Raw genomic sequence first — 25000 nt, forward strand, 5'->3', positions numbered from 1 at the left:
TAAAATCAATGCATCAGGATACAAACGCTAACTTTGTCGAATGAACACTTTAATAGTAGTAGTAGGTGGAGTAGTAGGAGACACCTCTCAGGATCTGTGAATCTGTAATCTGTGTCTGCAGTAAATGTTGAAGAAGCAGTAGATGAGCAGCCGAGTGAGGAACATATGTCTTTCTAAAATGTAGTGAAGTGCGAAAATATTACACATGAACATTTAGAAACTTTTCCCAAAGAAACACTTGGAAAAAGTTCCTGCTGGTTTTTTTAAGGTTTCTCATGGTTCCTATTGGTACCTAGTAGATACCATCATGTGATCCTACCATCATTTATCAAAAGTGATCTAATTGGTTTAAGATCTTGGATAACATCCAACATATAGTAGAGACTCACAGGTTCTGGTTCTGATAGCTTTTCCTACATCACCTCATCACTGATGGTATTCTTAGTCAACCAGGATGCATTTAGGTCTACAGACCTCAAAGCACATCTGTAAATCACAGCTGGACTCATGCCGGTTTGATTTTTTTCCCTTCCTCATTGTCCAAATCTAACAGATGTTCAATGCTTTTGTCTGTGTAAAAAACTCATAGCGCTCCACTTCACCCATACCCCACCCCCCCGAAGCCCAACACTCCATATTGTGTGGAGCGTATGAAATGTTAATCTGTTGGCATTCACGACGATCAAACGAGTGCAGATGGGTAATTTGTTGGCTTCAAAGCGCTCTGTTGTTGGAAAGATCTCCGGGATTTGGTCCATGTGATTGATCTCTTGTTCGTTTTTCAGCTGCAGTCACTTCATTGCGAAAGGAAAAAACATGGACAGCATGGCTCAGACCGAGCAGGAGCAGGAGCAGGAGCAGGAGCAAGAGCAAGAGCAAGAGCAGGAGCAGGAGCAGGAGCAAGACCAGGAACAGGGGGTGCCAGGGTCAACTAGGACTGTGGGGACAATGGGCACGTCGGGAAGGACTGATCCTGAAGAGGACTCACCTAACATGATCGTCTACAGAAAGGTATTTTTTTTTTTAGTTTCTGTTTTAAAGCTGAATGGAAATCTCGCTCGTACAATGAGACCTTTGATGAATAAAGTCTTTCTTTCTATACAAGCATATATATATATATATTATAGCTTATTATTAGGTGGAGAATGTGATGTCTGTAGGTTTTCCTCCAGGTTTGACTCTGAGTTGTTGGCTTCGATTTGACTCTACACTGAATAGGTTCCTCGTAAACCTCTTGGTTAATTTCATTCTGTTCTAATAAAGTACACTGGTTTTCCAGAAGTATTGGGACACCTGACCTTTTCACATGAATGTGGTTCATCCCCGAACTGTTCCACACACAATGCTGTACACAAACTTACATAGGACGTCTTTAGAGCAAGAAATTGTGCTTTCACTTGATCTATTTGACCCAAACCTGCTCCAGTTTCCTTCCTTCCTTCCTTCCTTCCTTCCTTCCTTCCTTCCTTCCTTCCTTCCTTCCTTCCTTCCTTCCATCCATGGTTTAGAGTGATCTACACCTAGAGCTCCAAATCCTCCTCCTCACCACCTCAGCTACATAAGTACCTGACTGTGGCTAAAGGAATCTCCACAAACTGTACTGGAAAATCTTCCCAGAAGAGTGGACGTTACTATAAGAGCGAGAACTAAATGAGAACTGAATGTGGAATGGGATGATAAAAAAAGACGCACACAGCAATCGTATAGTCAGGCGTACACACACTTTAGCCTACGTAGTGTACATTTAGCTGCTATCTTTATGGTCAGGTTCACTCTAACACACACACACACACACACACACACACACACACACACACACACACACACACACACACACACACACACGGTCATGTTTGATTATCGCTTCCATATTAAAATGCAACTGGTTTCCGGCTTTTGGACTGTCATTGGCTGTGAGCAAACACCGAATGAGCTGGAGGTGATGTTTGATCTGTGATAGAGAGTTTGTGAGTCAGCATATTGCAAGCCGTCTGGTGTGTGTGTGTGTGTGTATGTGTGTGTGTGTGTGTGTGTGTGTGTGTGTGAGAGAGAGAGAGAGAGAGAGAGAGAGAGAGAGAGAGAGAGAGAAAGAGAGAGAGAGAAAGAGATGACTGAGAATATCCACCAGTGCATCATCTGTCTGCTTTTTTCTTTCCTCTTGAATGTCTTTTCCTTTGATTTGGGTATGTTCATGGTGTGAGTCCGTCATGGTGTTGCGTCTAAATATACAAACCGAAAGGGCGAGACGAGGCGAGAGGGGGCGGAGCAGAAACACTTTCCATCTAAACAGCTGGTTATTTTGGGGAGTTTGAGCTGAAACTCGGGTCTGCACGCTGTCACTGGAGCTGAGATTCATTTCCTGAACAACGAGGCCCTGAACGCGGAGTACGAGCAAACAATACAGCATGTCTGCTTTCCTGTATAAATACAGTAACAGCACCACCTTCACTGCTCATTCCTGAGGATTAAAAAAAGCCATGTTTCAGCTTTGATGGCATGCAAATCACTACCAAGCGTACTTTATGCACAAGGCTCATTTGCGTTTAAATGATCATAGACGAGGTGTAATTAATGCCGATGTTGGTTACTCTCAGAAAGTCGCAGGAGATGCATTTCACTCCAAGGCCTTCAGTGGTGTCCTACCTGAATTAATCCACCTCTAATCCATCAGTATTATAGAGAGACGCAGTAGAACAGAGCATTGCATCACACACAGGAATCTCACACAGTGTGAATGAACGTCATTACCGAAGCAAGAAACCCAATGAACACAATTCAACATGTCTCCTTTCACTGTAACCGCAGCTGCACCACCCGCATACATCATCTCTAACAGAAGCATCGATATTCACCTCATCACATTACCCTGGGTTTTCATTGCATTGAATTTGAAATTCAGGCAAATTAGACAACATAGAAAATGCAGAAGTATAAACGGTTTATGAAATATTTTTCTATAGTGTCTATCTGGCTGCTCCCAAATGGGGCTCCATTAAGGGGCTCCACAGCGGATCGTCTGTGTCCAGATCAGCCTTTCAAATCAACCACCTGCACATCTTCTTTCACCACATCCATAAATCTCTTTTCTTTCATTCGTCTTCCTCTTTTCCTCCATCCTCAGCGTTCTTCTACCCCATGATATACCCCACGTCCTTCCTCCGCACACGATCAGTGCATCTCTCTCGTCTCGTCTCCTCCAACCTTCTAATAAACCCATTTCTAATCTCCATCACTTCTGATGGAAAACTAAACATCTTACCAACTTTCCCTTTCACTCCTGCAGATCTTCTGTCAGAATGTATTATTATTTATTATTATTTTAATAACGCTGATCTACACACCTTCGCTTTTCCGCCATGCGAACGGTTTGCATTAGAACGCATCAATTATAAAACGGTCGTTTTTTTTTTTTTTCCTCTTCTCATTTAACGGATAAACTCATTAAATCTGAAAAAAAAAACTTAATCTGTAATTCATTAGCCTCACCGGGGGAATAAATTAAAACGCTAGATGACCGGGGATAATTAAATTTTCCTGATGAATATGAATCATTTGTTCATTAAAAGGTCTTTAGGTCACACTTTTTTATCTTCTCATACACAATGAAATGAGAGACTCTGAGAGAGAGAGAAAGAGAGAGAGAGAGAGAGAGAGAGAGAGAGAGAGAGAGAGAGGTGTATTTGAGGGTTTTTTTTGGTGGATGGTCATGAGAGGAGGTCACGAGGTGTGAAGGTTTGTCAGTGATCCTGCTGTCACACTGTCACATTTACTGACAGGTGAGAACTTTCTCAGCAATCTCCAAGGTGTGTCTCGTCCTTGAGCTGGCAGTTTGGTGGACACGGGTTATGTGGTTGTTGATGGGGAATAAAGCAGGGATGAGATCCGATCAATGCTGATAAATGGACAAATTAAGGGGGCAGGAAGACGTTTTATTAGCCACGACCCTGATTTTCTTAAAATCTTGATTTTCCAACCACATGTGGTTCTTCTCCAAACTGTTTCCACAAAGTTGTACACACAATTCTATCAGATGTCTTTGGATACAGTAGTATGAAATGTTCCCATCAATTGAATTTGAAGACCCAAACCTGTTCCAGCATGGTATCAGTGCACAAAGCCAGCTCCATGAAGATCTGATTTCCATGAGCTGGAAGATGTAGAAGATCTCCTGCTATAAACCCTAATAAACACCTTTGGGATGAATGTGAAAGCTGACTTTACCCCAGAAATCCTCCTCACCCACATTAGTGGAACATCTTCCCAGAGGAATGGTGATTCTTATAATGCAGTCGGGTCAACTTTTGTCCATGTAATGTTTCTTCATACTGTAACATAAAATTCACATTTCAACTTACAAAGTTACCATGAAAAAAGTCACAAAAATTATGGTTTAAGTCAGAGATCAGACTTTGCCTTGATGTTTGATGTGAACCGAAGCTCTTGACCTGCACCAGGTTCTTCATCAGGCTGCGCTTTAAGATCACTATAATTCGGTGCTAAGTGGACGGAGATCGTGCTTTGTGTGTTCGTCTTTGGAGCATGGGATTGGGGCCACGTTATTTGTAAAGTTACAGAAAAGTATGCATGTGCTCATACACTATATTGCCAAAAGTTTCCGGACACCTGGTCACAAGTATGGTATGTGTTTTTTAAACATCACATTCCACATTTAGTCCCAATTTGCTCCTAAACTTCCCTCCCATTCTTCTGGGAAGACGTGAAACTAGATTTCCTGCTCATTCGGACACAAGGGTGTTAGTAAAGTCAGGTACTGATGTAGGTGTGGATGTGAGAAGGCCTGGGGTGCAGTCAGCGTTCACATTTATCCTAAAGGTGTTTAATGAAGTTGGAGAGCTTCCACTCGAAACCATGCAAAGCAGAACTTCATGGAGCTGGTTTTGTGCACATGGTGTACAAGTTAAGGTGAAATAAAGGGAAAATGTCATCCCCCTGCACCCAAAGACATCCGATACAAATGTGTGCCTTTAGCTATAAGATTACAATTTGGAAAAGAGCAACTTATGGCTGGGAAATTCAGGTGTCCCAATATCCTTGTCCATAAAGTGTATATGTTGATATGTGATTCTCAGGCCATGCTTTGGATGACATGTATTTGGGAAAAGACACACGCTGAGATGATTTGGTTGGAAACTAAAATACGAATGATGTCTGACCTAAACAGGAACTACATGCTTGGACTTGATGCAGACTAAAGTAAATTGTTATACAAATAGATTGTGGATTGTACAGTTTTGGAGACAATCAGATGCTTGGAATGAAGGCAGGTGGATGAGCCATGCTGAGTTATATTTGGCCGTCTTTGCTCTGGTCTCCCAGTACTGTACTGTGTTTGAAAATGGGCAGCAGATGGTAGACAATATGTCCGAGGCTTTTAGGAAAAACACCCAGCACCCCAAAGGCTAGAGGATCCAATCTTCAGAGCAAATTACATTTTTCTATGTGACTACACACACTTCCTCGAGGGAGACAGCATGGCCGACTGTTCCACCGACGAGTATGTGGAAGCTTTGCTTAACCTTCTGGTTCTTTGTCTGGCAATTGTTTTTAGGTGGAGGAGGTGGTGGTGGTGGTGGTGTAGAATGAAGTGGTGGTAGGAAAGGTCATGGTGTAGGAGGATGAAAAGGTGGAGGAAGTGGTGGGGTAAGAGGATGAGAAGGTGAAGGAGGTGTTGATGATCCAGTATACATTATTTTACCTGCTTATCTATACTTGACAGTATATTGCATCAAAAGACTTGCAAACTGAGCCAAGGAGCGTCTTCTGAGACTCTGAGAAGATGTCTAAATAAAAATGAGAACCAGCGCTCTTCAGTTGTTCGATGTTCCCTCAAGCCATGAACATAACCAGAAATAAAAGCGTATTGATTTTTTTTAAAGCTGAGGCACAGCACAGCGTTCGGAATGCTTCTGCGAAGAAAGACAACCGTACGCACAAAATCTACAGCACAGGTTTTTTTATCCTGTCTTATACGGCGTGTTACATATCAGCAACAATGCTGGAGGATGCAGCAGGTTGTGTTTAGTAAATGTAAGAAGGGCAAAAGGCACCCCGATGATCTTCTCAAGTTTCCTGGTAAAGTTGGTGGGGGAGGATGTGATGTGAAGGAAGTGGTGGTGGTAGTAGTGATGGAGGACGTGGAGATGGAGGAAGTAGTAGATCTGGAGATGGTGGAAGATGTGGAAATTCGAGGAAGTAGCGGATCTGGAGGTGGTGGAAGATGTGGAAATGGAGAAAGTAGCGGATCTGGAGGTGGTAGTAGTGGTCGAGGATGTGGAGGTGGGTGGTGGAAGATATGCGGGATATGGATCTGGATGCGGTGGAGGATATGGTGGTGGTGGTGGTGGTAGTGGAGGAGAACATGAAAGTGTAGGAAGTAATCTATTTAGAGACGGTAACAAAAGACCTACTTTTGTGGAAGGGTAATAACAGTCAATCATCAGTTGTTAATTTGTGTGTTTGTATATTTTTTTATTTACTTTCAGACAACTCAAAAGCACACCAGTCTTATTTATGTTTCTATAAAAGAAACAAAGAAATGTGCAGGAACGTTCTTATTAAAGCTACAAATTCTTGGACTATCTCAGCATGAGTCTGAAATATTGTCTTCGCTTTGAGAAAGGACAGCGAGCTGAGCACATGTGTGAAGAAAAACAATTAACCTGAATGAGCAGTGAGACAGGACCGACTCTGATGAATCTGTGTGTTAAAGGGATCACACAAAGCCCCAGGGGAGGAATCTGCATTTCCGACACAGAGCGAGAGCAAATACCTGAAAGGCTCCGATGAGCTCAGCAGACGTTTGTCTTTTCCAAGCTCCATCAGGTATCCTGCTTTGTGAGCAGTCCTATAAAAATAAACCCCAACATATCTTCCAGTAAAGCATTTAAATCCCAGAAGCTTTTTCCCAGAGAGTACACCGAATTCTGAAGAGCCATTGTTGAGATTTAGATCGAGCTGAGTGCTTCAGGCTGGTAAACAGATACACGGTCTGATAATGGACAAATGAGATTTTTTTTTGTCTGCCTTTCAGCAGCCTTTATACTATTGAGCAAGTTTCTGATGACATTAAGGGTTATTTCCGAGGCAGCCACGAATCCTCAAGCGTGCCTTTGCTTTTACGTTGCCTTGCTTTAAGGTACTGTTGGTGTCTTGCTGGTGAAGTCTTTGGAATACTGATTAGAAGGTTATAAGTATAAATTACCTTAATGCCAAGCTGCTACTGGACCCTTAAGCAAGGACCATAACCAATGGATAAAAGCAGGCACCAAATAAATGCATGTAACAGTTTATAGAACAGGAGAGTTTATTCACTGGTAACAGGAAGTCTTAATCTCCTGTTGTAAACCATTCATTTGTATCTGGGAATTCAATATTCCATGCTACAAGAACGGTGTGTTTTCTTGAAAACATCTAAGCCACCCACTTGAAGCAGGTGGACCTCAGACTGGTAGAATCCAAACATGAAAGAGCTTTCATGACCTCAGGATGAATTAAAGTTGTTGAAGCAAGATCTAGTGGTATTCATGAGGTATGGTCCAACTGGAGCAAGAAGTTGTTTATCTCAAAATGTTATGTATATTTTTTTCAGAAACCAGACTGTGTGGACCTTTGTAGCAAGCCTTTACCTTGTAGTGATGTTTAACCTGGTAGCGTTCAGAAATTCAGACGGGCCTTTGCAGTATCTCATAACATGTCAGGATGCTTAAAATAGTAGTCTTAGGAAATTACCAGAACCAGACAAGAGCAGAAACTTGGTAGTCATTTCCATAAAAGTTACAGTGGGAGCAGCATTGAACGTTATAAAAGCTGAAGGAGGCTTCAAACTGGAGAAGGAGCTTGTAGAACTTGTAGGATGATAAACATTGGAAAGGAAATGGGAACCAAACTAAAGCAGGCATTTATAAACTTGAAGAGTTCTGAAAACAAGTACACATTTGTAGGATTCAAAAATTTGTGATTCTTGAAGACCTCAGATTCTCGAAGTAACTGGTTGTAGGGGATTGTGGGACCCAGAATGGATGGACTAGTGGAGGTCAACTTTAGTAATTAGATTATTACTAAATTAAATTAGTAAACTTTATCTCAGGACATTTTTTTTCACAATGGGACAGTGTGGGTGCAGGTTTTTATTCTGACCAAGCAGCACCAGATTCCACCTGTTTAAATCTTCATCTTCAATGGACTATCAGGTGTGGGAATGAAACTCTGCACCCACCTTGACCCTTTGTGGAAATTGTGGACACCCCTGACATACAGAGCTTGCAATGTAGTAGTTGAATGGAAGGAAAAGGGGGGGGATCTAAAAAGGGGATCTAAGAAGTTGTGTTGTAGGTCTGGTGGATGGAGTTGGATCATGTGGCTCACAGGACAGGAGATGGAACCAAACCTAAGGAGAAGCTTGTAGATGATGGGCAAAGAGGCTGTTATAGAATCCTGACAAAATGCAAATATTCAAAGGGAGCTGGAGTTGGTCCAGAATAATTTTTGGTCTGGTACAAATGTTGCAAAATCCAAATCCAAAGTTTGAGTGGAGCAACATGGACTTCCAATAAGTTCTATTGAGTTACAGACCATCACGAGCATTCCTGAGACACCAGCAAGTCTCTGTCTTGGAGATGAAGATTTGGTGGCCATGATGTGGAGCATCACTTTCTGTATTATTTTTAGACGCTGTGTAACATGTTTCACCGATCTCGACCCTGAGAGGAGTAATGAGAATGCAGGGTGGAGAGGTGGTGTCTGGAGAACTCTCGGCTAATGAGCCGGAAGGAGAGATGAAAGGCTGTGGCTGCTCTTTTGCCCATATGACTCACATTCTTTTGCCTTGAGTACACTTGAACTTGTTGCCGAGGGACCGGTGCGCATAACTCAAAACGCCCACAGGCAATTTCGTTTCTTTCTTCGTACTTCTCCACCTGTCCGTTTTCCTTCACGGTGCGATTTTTCATGTTAATGACCGCACTACAGAAAAAGTGATGATGGAGGAAAAAATAAACACGGAGCTTAAGGAGAAGCTTCGGTTAGAAGAAGCATTAACAAGACAAGGGGAAAAGGGAGAAGTAGGAAAAGGAGGATGTTTATAATTCCTTTTATTATTATTTCCCTTAGCTGTCACAATTCAGCCTTGGCCTGAGATGCAGTTTACAACATTGCCGGCTTGTGTGTGTGTGTGTGTGTGTGTGTGTGTGTGTGTGTGTGTGTGTGTGTGTGTGTGTGTGTGTGTGTGTTGTGTGTGTGTGTGTGTGTGTGTGTGTGAGAGAGAGAGAGAGAGATTGTGAGTGACCTACTTTTTATAGTAATGCTTCACTGATTTATATCCTTTCTATGAAATTTGTCTATCTAAATCCTGTCTGGGTCCTACAGTTTTACTGTCCTTGAGGGAAAAACAGCAATGTAGAGTATGTGGCAACCCTCACCCAGCATAAAAATAATAATATTAATACTAAATTATTTCACATTTCCCTCTAGTCCTACAGTGGTGTCCTACCTGAATCAATCCACCTCTTAATCCCATCACAACAGGAATCTAATACAGTGAGAATGAAGCAAGAAAACAAGAAAACCAATGATCACATTTCAACACATTTCCTTTCACTGTAGCTACAACTGCACTGTCCGCATACATCATCTCTAGCAGAAGCATCCATATTAACCATCACATCACCTCACGTTTTCCATAGCATTTTATCCGTGCATTAAGGTTTTCTTGGGGATTTGGAGTGAAGGCAAACTGTGTGTTTTTTAGGGCTGAAACGATTCCTTGAGTAGCTCGAATAATTAGAGTATTAAAAATCATGGAGTCAAATTATTTGTCTCGATGCTTCATTTAGTCCATTTAACTACGCATGTTTCCCCACAGACCATTATTACTGACGCACCGCTTACTAACCTCTGGAGCGCTTTGGACAGGTTAACATAAAAGAGTCTGCAGAATGAAAAATGGAGGAATGAAGAGAAAACAGCGAGGGGTGAGGAGAAGATTCATCACAAAGAACACAACAGAAAGTTTCCAAAGTTTGGGATTATTTCAAACTAAAGCATAAAGCAAACCGCGTACAGTACTTTTACCTTTCTAAAATTCATTTGACTTACCGTGGGCTCACCACCTGCAGGTGGGACCGTAAGGGACGGTGCTGTGAGGATTGGGCAGATTGGGCCTGCTTAGACTGCTGCCCCCGCGACCCGAATTACGGATAAGCGGGAGAAAATGAATGAATGAGTGAATTTGAAACTGATTTTTATATTTAGATTTTTTTTCTTTATATATTTGTATTTGCATTTAGATTTTATATGGCAATTAAATGCACTAAATGGGTTTAGATTTCACAGATATTCTTGTAGGCAATTTCAGCAATAAAATGTTTAAAAAATATATATTTTTTAAAAGTTCATTTTAAGAGACCCGTCTTATTTTCTTTTGTTTATTTGGTATTGTTTTTTAATGAAGAAAAACTACTTGTCCGATTACTCGATTAATCGATGGAATAATCGGTAGAATACACAATTACTTAAATAAACAATAGCTACAGCCCTTTGTGTTTTTGCGTAAACTTGACAATAAAGTAAACACAAAAGTATAAACAGTTAAAAAAAAAACTCAACAACAGTTTTCAACTCTTTTGACCGGAGTTTCCTCACGATGTCCAGCTTTTCTTGAAAAGTCTGCTTGTAAATGTCCTTGTAAGTGCGACCAAATAGTTTTTTCTCCTCTGTCAGTCGTTGTGGAATGAAAAAACAGCTATTAAATCCACACGAATGTGTTTGAGCTTGTGCAGTTTGCTACAGATGCAGGTTGCAAGCTCTGACTTGTGCGCCCTCTGACCGCCCAATCAAAGGACATGGAAATGCAGATGTTATTGTACGCCTGCTAGATGTACTTATACACAGCGGATTCCTTTGCTCCCCGATCTGGTTGAATAAAAACTCAAAGGTAAACAGACACTTCTTGAAGCAACACAGAGACTAAATTATTGAAAATAATTTAATACACATTAATGGACAAAAATATATAAACATGTAAGTCAGTGATCCTAAATTTCCCCCAGTAACACTGCTACAACTGCATTACACAGTAGATCCTCATGACTTCATCTCCAGTGGGGAGCAGAATAGACATGATGGTCTGGTCCACATGTCATAGATCAGCACTGTAGGGTTTCCTCCAGTCTGCTCTGCAACAACTTAATCACAATCTCATTATAAAAAGATCAGACTGCTGAGCAAGTCTGGAACTATGAGATAGCAGCATGGAGTATTTGAGCTCCATCTGCTCATACTGCTCCATACACAACCGTATGCTGTACACCATACAGTGAAATGTTTTTCATGACTGGTTTGTGACTGAAAATTTAATAAATGAATAAAAGGATGAGGGAGTTGAGTAGAATAAAGGAATAAAACATTAAAGAATTTAAATAAAAAAGCAGAACTGTGAGGTGGGGCTGTGAGGTGGAACTATATATAACTATATGGTGGAATTGTGAGGTGAAACTCGGAGATAGAACTGAGAGGTGTAAGTGTGAGGTAAAACCGAGAGGTGTAAGTGTGAGGTAAAACCCGAGAGGTGTAAGTGTGAGGTAAAACCCAGAGGTGGAGGTGTGAGGAAAAAACCGAGAGGTGTAAGTATGAGATAGAACCCAGAGGTGGAGGTGTGAGGAAAAAAACGAGAGGTGTAAGTATGAGATAGAACCCAGAGGTGGAGGTGTGAGAAAAAACCGAGAGGTGTAAGTGTGAGGTAAAACCAAGAGGTGTAAGTGTGGGGTAAAACCCAGAGGTGGAGGTGTGAGGTAAAACCGAGAGGTGTAAGTGTGAGGTAAAACCCGGAGGTGGAGGTGTAAGAAAAAAACCGAAAGGTGTAAGTGTGAGATAAAACCCAGAGGTGGAGGTGTGAGGAAAAACCGAGAGGTGTAACTGTGAGGTAAACCCGAGAGGTGTAAGTGTGGGTAAAACCCAGAGGTGGAGGTGTGAGGTAAAACCCGAGAGGTGTAAGTGTGAGGTAAAACCCAGTGGTGGAGGTGTAAGTGTGGGGTAAAACCCAGAGGTGGAGGTGTGAGGTAAAACCGAGAGGTGTAAGTGTGAGGTAAAACCGAGAGGTGTAAGTGTGAGGTGAAACTTAGAGGTGGAGGTGTGAGGTAAAACCCAGAGGTGGAGGTGTGAGGAAAAACCGAGAGGTGTAAGTGTGAGGTAAAACCGAGAGGTGTAAGTGCGAGGTAAAACCGAGAGGTGGAGGTGTGAGGTAAAACCCAAGAAGTGGAGGTGTGAGGTAAAAATGAGAGGTGGATTTATGAACTGGAACTGTAAGCTGTTATTTAAGATGTGTGCTTGGTCTATAAAGTGGATCTGAGAGCTGGAACTGTAATGTAGAACTGTGAACTGGAACTGAGTGCAACGTGAGTTCAGCACCTTCAAACGAGCTCTGTCTCTTTATGCTAATGCTTTTATTCCAAAAAAAAATTATCCTGCGGCCTCGAAGTGCAGCGAGCTCCCCGGCATGGGATTAGAGATCGAATCTGAGATCTAAGGGAACCTCGTATGCTCCCCGACCTCCTGGGGAACATTACTGGCCTTTTTCATTACTCTCTAATTTACACTGCTTTCATACAGGGCTTTTTTCTCTCTCATCCACTCATGCGTTTTTTTTTTTTTCATGTAATGAAAGGAAATGTTTTTTAAAAAGTGCTGCTGTCAGGGTTTTACACAGAAAAACTTTTCTATGGTAAGAATTAAGGCTTAAATTCTCCTGATTTTCTGCATCCAGAGCAACAGAGAGGACCAACTCCCTCTTCATCCCAACAGTGATGCCAATATTTGTATATATTTTTATCCTTGAATATATATTAAAGTATTCCCAATATTCAATTCTCCTCATTTTATGGCTTTTCTTCTTCTTGTCACTGTACATTGGAATTTTGATCCAATCAGATTTCAGCCGTCACATGACGTTTTGCCAAGATGCCTTCAGAAATTAACTGTGAGATCTCTTGGAAGTTTCAAATCAATGTTGCTGGTGGTTGCTTTAACCAATCAGATTGCTAGTTGCTGACTCTGAAACCCTCTAGAAGGTGTCCGATCATGTCAGCATTTTTCCGACTTTTGTTTGAATGGTCAGAGAGCGTCACTAGTCAGAGCTCGCAAACTGATTTCGTCGCACTTACAAGGACATTTACAAGCCGGATTTTTTAAGAAAAGCTGAACATTGTGAGGAAAAGTCACCAAAGCAGTTCCAAACAGTTAAGCTTTTTCATCAACCTTTCATACTTTTAGGTTTTCTTTCCTGTAGAATTTGCACAAAAACACACAATTTGCCTGAATTTCAAATTATCAGGAAAACTGTAAATACATGGAAAAAATGCAGGTTTTTTTTCTGAGGTGAATATCGATGCTTCTGCTGGAGATGATGTATGTGGAGTTGCAGTTGTGGCTCCAGTGAAAGGAGACGTGTTGAATTGTGTTCATTGGGTTTCTTGCTTTAGTGCCGACATTCATTCTCACTGTATGAGATTCCTGTGTGTGATGCAGCGCTCTGTTCTACTGCGTCTCTTTATAATACTGATGGTTTCTATACATATGGCTTCATAATGATGGGATTCAGAGGTGGATTGATTCAGATGGGACACCACTGAAGGCCTTGGGGGGAAAATACGGATCTAATCTAATCTAGCGAATAAGGTAGGCTAGTTCCCTGCTGCATTTTCTAGCTGGTAAAGATGATTTTGTGTAATTCCGTGTATTAATGATGTAGCAGGTGGGCTGAATGTTTCATCTCAGACTGGTGCGTTTCATTACTCAGACAGCTCCGTCATCACTCCATTTCTCCGCTCTAATTAATGAGTTCCCGCTGCGGCGTTCCTGGCTCACGGCCCTCGAAGCCTCGGCGAGTCAAAGACAAACTAGTCGATTCAAAGCTCACTGGTACGACAATAAAACAAGGAGGTTGATGAGGCGATCACTGATCATGCTGGGGTACGGGAAAGGATGGAGAAGATGGAGGAAAGAGCTCGAGCTTTCCACCTTCTTCTCGAGAAACATCCTTGAGAAGAAGGTGGATCTGCTTCCACTTCTTTTGCCTCTTTTTCTTCTACTTCTTTTCCTCTTTCACGTTTTCTATTTTATCATCACCATTAACATCATCATCATCATCATCATATTCATCTTGTTTTTCTTTTACATTTTTCTTCACCTGTCTCTTCTTTTTATTCTCTTTTTTTTTCATTGTCTTCCTTCTTTTTCTTCCCCCTTATTTCCCTCTTCTAGGTTTCTTTCACTTCTTCTTCAGCATCATCATCTTTACCATCTTTATAATTTTTTTCCTCCTCCTCCTCCTCCTTTCTTTTTTCTTTTTCTTCAACCTCTCTTACTATTCATCATCAGTTTCCTCTTTTTCCTCTTAATGTTTTTCTTCATCTCCCACTTCTACATCTTATTCTTTTCTTTTCTATTTTTTCCCTCTTTTTCTTCTTCTCCTTCCTCTACTTTCTCCTTCCTCTCCCTCCTCCTCCTCCTCATCATCATCATCATCAGTTTCTTCTTTTCCTTCTACATGTTTTTCTTCATCTCCCAATTCTACTTGTTATTTCTATTTTTTCCTTCTTCTTTATCTTCTACTTCCTCCAGTTTCTTCTTTTATCTATATCTTTCTTCTTTTTCCCCACTCTTTCTACTTCTTTCACCCTTTCTTCTTCATTTATTGCACTTTTCACTTCTTTGTCTTCCTCCTTTTCCTCATTATCTTCATCATCATGTTTTTCTTTGTCATCCTTGTCTACTTATTTTTCTTCCTATTTTCTTTTTTCTTCGTCTTCCTCTCTTCCTGTTTATCATTATTATCATCTTCATAATTACTACCATCATCATCGTCATCATTTTCCTCTTTTTTTCTACATCTTTTTCTTCCTCATTCTCCTTTTTTTTGTACTTCTTTACTATTTTCTTCTTTTTTTATTTTTGCTGTTTTTCCACTTCTCTTCTTTCTCATTATCATCATCATCATCATCATCATCATCATCATCATCATCATCCTTTCTTTTGCTTTCTTTTTTTCATCTTCTTATCATCCTTTTTTCACCATCATCATCAACATTCTCCTCTTTTTCTTCCTCCTTTTTTTTTTGCTCCTCTTCTTGTATGCATTATGGAGCTACACGTGCTGGTGTGTGTTATTTATTCCGCTCTCTCCAGAGGAACACAGAGTGTGTATTGGTGGTTAAGGAGCTCTACTGAGGCTCTTTATCACACGTTTGGCAGCTGTTATGACGGCGGCCATTTCAAAGGAACAAACAGAGGTGTTTCCACCTCCGAGCTGCTCTTCAGAAAGCCTGCGTGGATGCGCCCAGGCTGCAGTACAGGACCGAGCCATTCGGACCAGACGCACGTCTGAACAATGAAGCGGCGCACCTGCAGAATATAATAACGTACAATAACAAATAAAACCATCTGGGTCCTGGTTTCTCCACAAAAACAAGCCGAATCAGCAGTTCAGATCAGATCGTGCTCTTTATCTGAGAGAGTACCGTATTAAACCGAAGGGGATTTGGGATTATACGTTGCAATCGGGCGCTAATCACAGATTTACCTTCTTTCATGGTGACGTTTTCTGCACACTGATGCTTGTTTAATTAAGTCTCCAGAAATTTTCAGGGACAATAATCTTTTTTTTTTTTTATACCGCCTTTAAAAGTTACAGCCACTTTTCAAGCTTAAAAGAAAAAATAACAATTAAATAAATAAAAATAATTTTAATAATAAAATAAACATCACAATATTACAAAAAATCTAAATCACATTGAGTCTATCCTGAAAAAGTAGGTTTTAAGAGCAGGTTTTAAGAGCAACCACTAAAAGATTGGAACAAGGAACGAGGCAGTTTACACGTTTGGATTTTTTTGGGTGAAACATGAGGAAAAAAGGAGGCTGATGAGGAAAGATACTGCCATCATCACAAAATAATATTAGATCTACAGGGCTGTGAAAAAGAATTTATATTCCTGATTTTTTTTTTACTTTTTTGTATATTTGCCACACATATGATTCAAATAACCAGAGCAAATACAAAAAACAGTTTTTAATTTATTATTTATTAAACGGAAAAACGCTTTTTAAACCTACCTGAGCCTATGTGAAGCATTAAAGACTCGTTGCCAGTTATCGCAAAAACTTGCTTGCAGTTGTTGCAGTAGGTTCTTTCTTTCTTTCTTTCTTTCTTTCTTTCTTTCTTTCTTTCTTTCTTTCTTTCTTTCTTTCTTTCTTTCTTTCTTTCTTTCTTTCTTTCTTTCTTTCTTTCTTTCTTTCTTTCTTTCTTTCTTTCTTTCCTTTCTTTCTTCTCACATTCCCAGAGCTCGAAGTCTTTCTTTCTTTCTTTCTTTCTTTCTTTCTTTCTTTCTTTCTTTCTTTCTTTCTTTCTTTCTTTCTTTCTTTCTTTCTTTCTAGGTATAATCTGTAATGTTTTTTTATTAGAAGTATTGAGAATATAATCTGATTTATATTTATATTCCATTTCAGATTTGATTTTCACATAATGTTTGTTTGTTTTTTGTTTCCTTGTTTCTTTGTTGGTTTTGTTTGTTTATTGAGTTTTCTTTATGGCGAAATCTCTTTTCTAGGTTTGCGGATTGAATGTAAATCTATACTGGTGGTCAGATGAATTGAGGTGTTTCAGGTGGTGGAAAAGGCTGCATAGGCACATGCAGTGCTCGTGCTATTTGTGAGGGCATGATTAATAAATGTGAACTTTACTTAGTCACTTACACACACACACACACACACACACACACACACACACACACACACATACACACACACACACACACACACACACACACACACACACACCAATCAGAAAGTGAGCAGCACTCAAACAGCAGCAGGTGCTTGGCCCACTCAGGTATTGCACTGCACTGTACTGGTTGACACGGCATATACTGTACAGTATTTTCTCCTCTTTCTCTTTCCTCCCTTCTCGTTCCTCCCCATCATGGTGATCGCATGAGATCAGATTTTGTAATAGCTCAGTGGTTAAGATGTTGGACTTCTGATTGGAAAAGTTCATTAATACTTGCTTATTTGTTTAGGAACTTATCCTGCTACAGCCATTGTTGGGCCCCTGAGAAAGGCCCTTAATCCTCAACTGCTCAGAGTATAAATTATAAGCCTCCTTGGATAAGGGCGTCTACCAAATTTTATAAATGTAAATATAATGTGAGTATTTAAATGGAAAGAACCCAATCCAACTTCCTGCAGACTTGATTTCTCTAAACAGGATTCATCTTGTAGAAGATTTTGTCCAATCGTGGTGATTTTATACACATCATTTCGTTAAAGGCAGCTTAAGCTAAAGCTCATCAGACCAGAGAGCGCTGGAGAGGTGCGAATTTATCATCATAAGAAAAGTTGAGTTCAGAGAGAGTCCAAAACAGCATGTCATGAGCTTTTTTTTTAAATGTAAACATCAGATACGAAGCTTCAGGACAGGAAAAGACCATGTTCGTTAACAAGCGCGGTCCTGTGTCATGAGTAAATGGTAAATACGGTGATTTTGATAAACAGCTTGAGGCACAAAATAAATTTGGAGATGAACTGGAGAAGAAGAACCAGAAAATGTATTTAAAAAACAGCACCAGGAGAAAACTCCCACAGCTTCATTATTAGTAGGGATGCAGCACAGATGCCCATCATTCTCTTTCTAATAGCTATTTATAAAAACTCATGTAAACAAATGCAGAATGAGTCCAAAATACGAACGTAATGTGTAATCAAACGTGTAAGATTCGTATTTTGGACTCGTGCTTGTCTGTATATAAATCAACAACAGCTTGAACTCCTCAATGCTGGGAAGTGACCATGGTGTAAGGTGATCATCCACAGCGAGGTGTGAGACCTTACACCATTATAACGCTTCACCTCCACATTGTGTACCAACATCCTATAACACTCACCTAGCCATAAATAGTCACCAGGGTCAGTGTAAATACTGGATTGTGATTGGTTCAGGTGTAAATTTAAAGCATTAAACACACATGTAGTCTGATTAAATGAATGCGTTGCTTATAAACTAAAATATGAACCTGTAACTATAGTAACTGTTTTTTCTGTTTCAGTTTCCTCAGAATTTGTTCAATCCTTTCTTTTGCCAAGTGAACAATTATCCAGAAACTCACAATAAAACAAAATGAAATCAATTATTGAGTGACATTTTTGGAAAGCGCCTTCATACTTGCAAAAAAAAAGAAACCAGCTTGTGCTACAAAACACAGTTATTTACACCTGCAGTGTGTCTTTGACGTCTTTATTGGTGTTTCAGAGCTTTTTGTGTGCGTCTCTGACTTTTATTATTAAAAATAGTACAGCGCTCTAGAAAACCTGTGACAACAAAAGACAGGAGAGAATACACAGAATTTAGGCCAGAACGGAGTTTTACTGCCCATAACATCACCTCGACTCATACACGTCAACTTTACGTTTTCCTCTGGGTTCTCCAGTTTCCTCCAACATGGACTGAAATGTGTGTGGATGCTCTCCAGAGCGAGGAACACTACTAGATAATTTACAACCGTAAACACACCATAGAATATTACATAGTGTTTTGACTTAAAAGTCAGTGACCTCACCTTCAATCCCCTTCTCTTCCTCTCTTCCTCTTGCTCTTTCTTCTCATGAAGTTTCATGGTATTTCAGCAGCCTCACCAGTATTTATTGTTCATTCATTTACACTAACACATTTACGGTAATGTAATAAAGATTGACTTTGGCCAAACAGATCTATACATGTCCACTTTATTTCCATTGTAAAATCCTCCCTTAGCACAAAGAACAGCTTTCCACACTCTCAGCATCCGGACCGGTCGTTTCTTCAAACGTTCAGCTAAAATACTTAGCCATGCCTCTTGTAAGATGTTCTTCACCAGTTGGAAATTTCTTGTTCATCCCAGAGCAGGTCAGTAGCATTTAGGTGCGGTGACTGGGCAGGTCATTCCATGATTGATGACACTCCAGACCACTGTTTGCTCTCTAAATAACACTAATTCGGACTGATTCATCAATTCGGTTCGTCGTCTTGTAGTTGGTTCCAAAGAGACGCAGTCCAGACGGAATTGCATGGTGTTGAAGTACGGAATTGGAGACATGTTGGTTCCTTTCACTTTCTGGAATAAGTTTCCAACTTTCTCTGCTCCAAAACAACAACAAACCATTAAGCTTTCACCTCCGAGTGTGAGTTTGGGGGTGAGGGAGTCTGTAACATCTTCTCTCCTTACACAAGTTCTTCTGTTAGGGACAAAAATGTCTACAGAACTTGGACTTCACAGAAGTTTCTTCAACTCATTTACTGTCCACTTCATCTGTGTTTTTGCCTTTTAGTGAGTTTGCTGCATTGAAAGAAAATAAACTTTCTTATATATATATTTATATATGTGTTTAGCAAAATTCCTAGGCATAGGCAAACAAGATGGTCACCAATTGCACAACCAGCTGGGGGCGACAGTGAGCACCCCCTTCCCCACCACCGCCCTCACACATTCAAATTATACACCGGATTTCTGTACAGCATATTTTATATACTTGAATTCAGGGTTATTTTGAAATAATTATTAAATGTGTTTAACCTTTTTCATGGAAGGTTATGATTTGTATGGTGTGGGGGTGAAGCATTGTGGTGGAAGGGCGGAGCCATAGGAAGCTGACAATAGACATCTCGCCTAGGGTGCTGAAAAGTCTAGAAATGGCCCTGTATATATATTTCCACTTCCTTACGCCCCCTCAACCTCGCTCTCTCATTCTCGTTCTCCTTCGGATCAATCAGAAACCCATCTTTACAACATGAAACCTTTTAAAAGGTTCTCACAAACCCATTTGACTTCTGTGTATGAATTATTAAAATAGAGGAAATGACCACCTTTAAGAGCAAACCCTCGACTCTTCAGTATCGATCGAACCACAGACACGGTTGCTTCATCCGAAACATATAAATATTCATCTCCACTATTTTTTGGTACTCGGACAAGTTTGGACAAGATGATGTGCGATGAGCATGTTGAGGATTTTTTTCAGGTTGTAACAACTATATATTTTAAATAATTAAATTATCATAATGTCGAGATATATTGATTTTTAGCTTCAAGAAATAAAAAAAATGGATTGGAGTCCTTGTGGAATGAATGAGCAGGTTCGGGAAATTGTATAATCAGGAAATTGTAATTCTATGATAAACACGCTGCTAGTTTGCTAGTCGATGTTTGCTAGTCGTCTGCGCTAAATCGCTAAAACACACTTTTTTGTCCAGGGTTTAATCTTTGTGTGTGAAGTCAAACAGAAAACTCGTGCACATGGACTAGGAGTTAAACAGACCTAAATACAATGTGTTGCCAAAAGTATTGGGACACCTGCATGTTTTTCCACCCACATGTGGTTCTTCTCCAAACTGTTACCACAAAGTGGTGCAAACAATCGTATAGGACGTCTTTGATTGCAGTAGCATTGAATTTTTTTCCTTTTAACCTAGGAGACCCAAACCATGAAGATATGCTATATGGGTTGAAAGATGTGGAAGATCACCTGACTTCACTAACACCCTTGAGGCTCAATGAAGCTCCACAAAATCTAGTGGAAGATCAGAAAAATGGATTAAAAGAGTGAATGAGGACTGAATGTGAAATGGGATTGTTCAACATGAAGCACATAGCAATCTTATGGTCAGGCGTCCACATATTTTTATTTAAATATTTAATTTATTTTATTTATATTTTATTTATAGGTGTCATGAGACGTCATCATTCTAAAAATTACAGCAGCTCAGCATTTTGTGCTTCTTTTTATTATAATATTTGAGTTATAATCCCTATTTAAAGCAGGTTGATTCCCTGAAATTCAGTGTCCCTAACAAGCCTCTTACTTTCCTGTAAAATGGGCGCACTCACCGAGGCGATTCTTAATGTTTTTGTGCTGTTCTGAGGTTTTAATCCTGTGCTTAATCCAGGAGCAACACTTTCGGACAAAAGCGCTACAACCCAAAGCAGTGATCAGAGCACAAATGCCAGCCATCCTGGCAGAGTGATGCATTAATAATTGAAGTGCAGATGGAGGGATTAGAGGTTAGGGTGTATATATATATATATATATATTTGTGTGTGTGTGTGTGCAAGACATAGCAAGATGTCTATGTGAAGATGTGGGACAGTTTGAGAGCTCATTAAGACGCTCTCCTATCTTCCAGGGAACAGGCGGCTTGTTGTCACAATTCAACGTCTTACAGCATTAGACTCAAAAAGTGTTCATAAGGCTAAAAGAAATCTGGAAAATTGTGGGATTTGACATTCTGTAGATATGGTATTTATAAAGGTTATAACATGGACAGTTATTATACTGTACATTAAACTGGAGTGTTTTGAGTACTTTTAACTCTTTATAACACTTCTATGAAGGCCTATGTCAAGGTTATGTCATTGTAGAGAGTTTTCTTTTTCTCTGATTCAACCTCAGTGATGTTTGACATTTGACTTGAAATAAAACGTTCTCGGGTTCTCGATTTGACGAGTTTATTTTATACCTGCTGTTTAACTACGACGCGTAATAACAGAGGCTATAACAATGTAGTCAGCTGTCATAACACTCTAATGCAAGTTCACTGAGGATGTCTATAGTCATAACCAGACATTCATTTTAAATAGCTAATTCAACTTTACATTAGTCCTTAATCGCAGCATAATAATAAATCACGTAATGGAATAAGCATTCATAAATCTGATGTCTGTTCTAATAAAGGCTTTAAGTAGCTCTATGTCTATTGATACAAAAATATGGCATGAAATGCTGCTGCGTTTCCTTTCAAAATAAATTGAATGGCACTTTCTGTAAAGGACACACGCCACCTATAATCATATCATATTATAACACTGCATACACTGGGCATACACTGTTACCACAAAGCTGTAGGCACGCAATTGTATTGGACGTCATTGGAGTAGATCCTTGAAGATCTGCTTTACATGCGTATAAGTGGAGTGGAAGATCTCCTGCTCAAACCCTTTGGGATAAGAGTGAACGCTGCACCCAAGGCCTCCTCACCTTTACCTACATCAGAACCTGACTTTACTAACCACCTTGTAGCTGAATGAATTTCCACAAAAATCCAGTGGAACATCTTCCCAGAAGAGTGGAGAGTGGAAAAAGCAATCTTCTTTTTAAGTATCCACAGACTAATCTCTATTCCTCTAATACACACTCAAGGCTCTTCATAGATCTTTCTTTCCTGCTGTAAATCATTTCCAGCATCCAGCAAAGGAGGAGCTCATTCCAGATTCATCACCTCCAGGTAGCATCTCGAGACCCCAAGCTCTTGGGAAGATCGGTGTCTCCTTCATAATTGATGACACAACGAGAGAAGTTGTTTTTCAACGTTATTATGAGCACCGAGTCCTTTTTCCCCCCGGCGTGAGCCGAGAGACAGAAATGTGCAGCTCAGAGACTTGCAAGAGTTTCCTCCAACATTATAGACACATCTAAGAGCTGAGTCAGGCTCTGGGGACGTTCCTTTATTGAAGTGCTAAAGGCCTTATTTTGCGAAGGGGGGCAGGTGCATTAAACACCATATGGGATAATAATAATAATAATACTCCAGCAGGGGGGTTTGTCTCAGAAAGAGCAGAGTCGCATTGCCATCCCGCTCCCCTCGTAGTCTCGTAGATGATAAAGAAATACGCAGGATGTGCTACAAGGACGAGTTACGCTCACAATTAACTGTCGAATCGATTTCTTTTTTACAAGAATCTCAATTTGCAGTTAAACGCTCATCGTGGTTTTAATAACGTGCAGAAAAGGCGTGGTCACGTGACGACACGGTGTTCAGTGGAGATCAGTTATACACTACACTGCAGGAGCAAAAGTATTTACACACCTGAGAATTAGACTGGAAGAAAGAAAGAAAGAAAGAAGGAAAGAAAGAAAGGGAGAGGGGAAAGAAAGAAGGAAAGAAAGAAAGAAAGAAAGAAAGAAAGAAAGAAAGAAAGAAAGAAAGAAAGAAAGAAAGAAAGAAAGAAAGAAAGAAAGAAGGAAAGAAGGAAAGAAAGAAAGGGAGAGGGGAAAGAAAGAAGGAAAGAAAGAAAGAAAGAAAGAAAGAAAGAAAGAAAGAAAGAAAGAAAGAAAGAAAGAAAGAAAGAAAGAAAGAAAGAAAGAAAGAAAGAAAGAAAGAAAGAAAGAAAGGAAGGGAGAGGGGAAAGAAAGAAAGAAAGAAAGAAAGAAAGAAAGAAAGAAAGAAAGAAAGAAAGAAAGAAAGAAAGAAAGAAAGAAAGAAAGAGAGGAAAGAAAGAAAGAAAGAAAGAAAGAAAGAAAGAAAGAAAGAAAGAAAGAAAGAAAGAAAGAAAGAAAGAAAGAAAGAAAGAAAGAAAGAGGGGAAAGAATGAAAGAAAGGGAGAGGGGAAAGAAAGAAAGAAAGAAAGAAAGAAAGAAAGAAAGAAAGAAAGAAAGAAAGAAAGAAAGAAAGAAAGAAAGAAAGAAAGAAAGAAAAAGCAAGCTAGTAGAAGAAAGAAAAGAAAAGTAAAGAAAAGAGAAGTGAAGAAAAACTAATTATTTGTTTTCCCTCTAACTGAAATAACTTGTTGCTGATCCTGTATTCATTAGATTAATTTTGTTGTTTCATTTCAGTTCTCAGAGTGTGTGTGTGTGTGTGTGTGTGTGTGTGTGTGTGTGTGTGTGTGTGTGTGTGTGTGTGTGTGTGTGTGTGTAGGAGGTGTACAGATGGCAGCCGAACGTATTCGCAGACTGGTGGACAGAGCAGTAAATAATGGGTAGTTAGAGATGAACACATTCCTGTAAAAAGAGAAATGGTTCTAATTTGAGAAAAGAAAAAGTACAGAAATATCAGTTTATCTTACTGTGGATCAGAAAAACCCTTCAGTCCTCACAGAGCGCAGGAGCTGCAGGAGCTGCGTCCAAAAACACGCTACTAAAGTACAACTGCAGTGAGGATAGAGTGTGTGTGGGCTACTGAAGGTATAGAAGTAAAAGAGAGAAGGATATGAGGGTGGAGGGGAGGAGATGGGGATGAGAGCAAGAAGTAAATAGAGACAGAGAGAGAAAAAGACAGACAGGCAGGCAGGCAGGCAGATAGACACAGACAAAAAGAGAGAGAGAGAGAGAGAGAGAGAGAGAGAGAGAGAGAGAGAGAGAGAGAGAGAGAGAGACAGGCAGAGACAGAAAAAGAGAAACAAAGAGAAACAGAGAGACATACATATGGTTTATCAATTATAATTATAACAGGACGGTGAAGAGACTCAGAATCTCCATAACATCTGCCCAGACTGTGGTTTATTTTAGTGCTGTGAGTTAATGAAGCTGCTGTTACGAATCATTTACTGCCGGAGAACAAAGAGCAAAATAAATACAAATAAATAAATGTGTATTCTTTAATTAATAGAACAAGTTTTTGCTCTTAACATAATTAACCAATCCATCCATCCATCCATTTATCCATCAATCCATCCATCCATCCATTAATTATAACAATTAACCAATCAATCCATCCATCCATCCATCCATCCATCCATCCATCCATCCATCAATCGATTCATCAATCCCAACAATTACCCAATCTATCTATCCATCCATCCATCCATTCATCCATCCATCTATCCATCCATCCATCAATCGATTCATCAATCCCAACAATTACCCAATCTATCTATCCATCCATCCATCCATCCATCCATCCATCCATCCATCCATCCATCCATCCATCTATTAATACCAACAATTAACCAATCCATCCATCCATCTATCCATCCATTTATCCATCAATACCAACCATTAACCAATCCATCTATTCATCCATCAATCCATCCATCCCAACAATTAACCAATCCATCCATCCATCCATCCATCCATCCATCCATCCATCCATCCATCCATCCATCCATCCATCCTTCCTTTCATCAATCACAACATTTAAATAATCCATCTATCCATCAATCCATCCATCAATCCCAACCATAACCAA

The 25000-nt window shown here is 39.9% G+C and overlaps 1 protein-coding gene and 1 long non-coding RNA gene across 2 annotated transcripts in view; one reads left to right on the forward strand and one right to left on the reverse strand.

Moving 5' to 3' along the window:
- LOC310738012 overlaps positions 1 to 25000 on the reverse strand; it is a 102483-nt gene that overhangs the window by 76639 nt on the left and 844 nt on the right. The gene's annotated exons all lie outside the window — the stretch shown is intronic.
- rgs6 (regulator of G protein signaling 6) overlaps positions 1 to 25000 on the forward strand; it is a 91450-nt gene that overhangs the window by 6866 nt on the left and 59584 nt on the right. Inside the window, exon 2 of the mRNA XM_083562676.1 lies at positions 786 to 1011. Within this exon, the coding sequence (XP_083418802.1) occupies positions 817 to 1011 (195 nt within the window). The 5' untranslated portion in view covers positions 786 to 816. The remainder of the gene's footprint in view (positions 1 to 785; positions 1012 to 25000) is intronic.

The sequence above is a fragment of the Silurus aristotelis genome, assembly GCF_946808225.1.
Source record: "Silurus aristotelis genome assembly, chromosome: 15".
NCBI classification, from domain to species: domain Eukaryota; kingdom Metazoa; phylum Chordata; class Actinopteri; order Siluriformes; family Siluridae; genus Silurus; species Silurus aristotelis.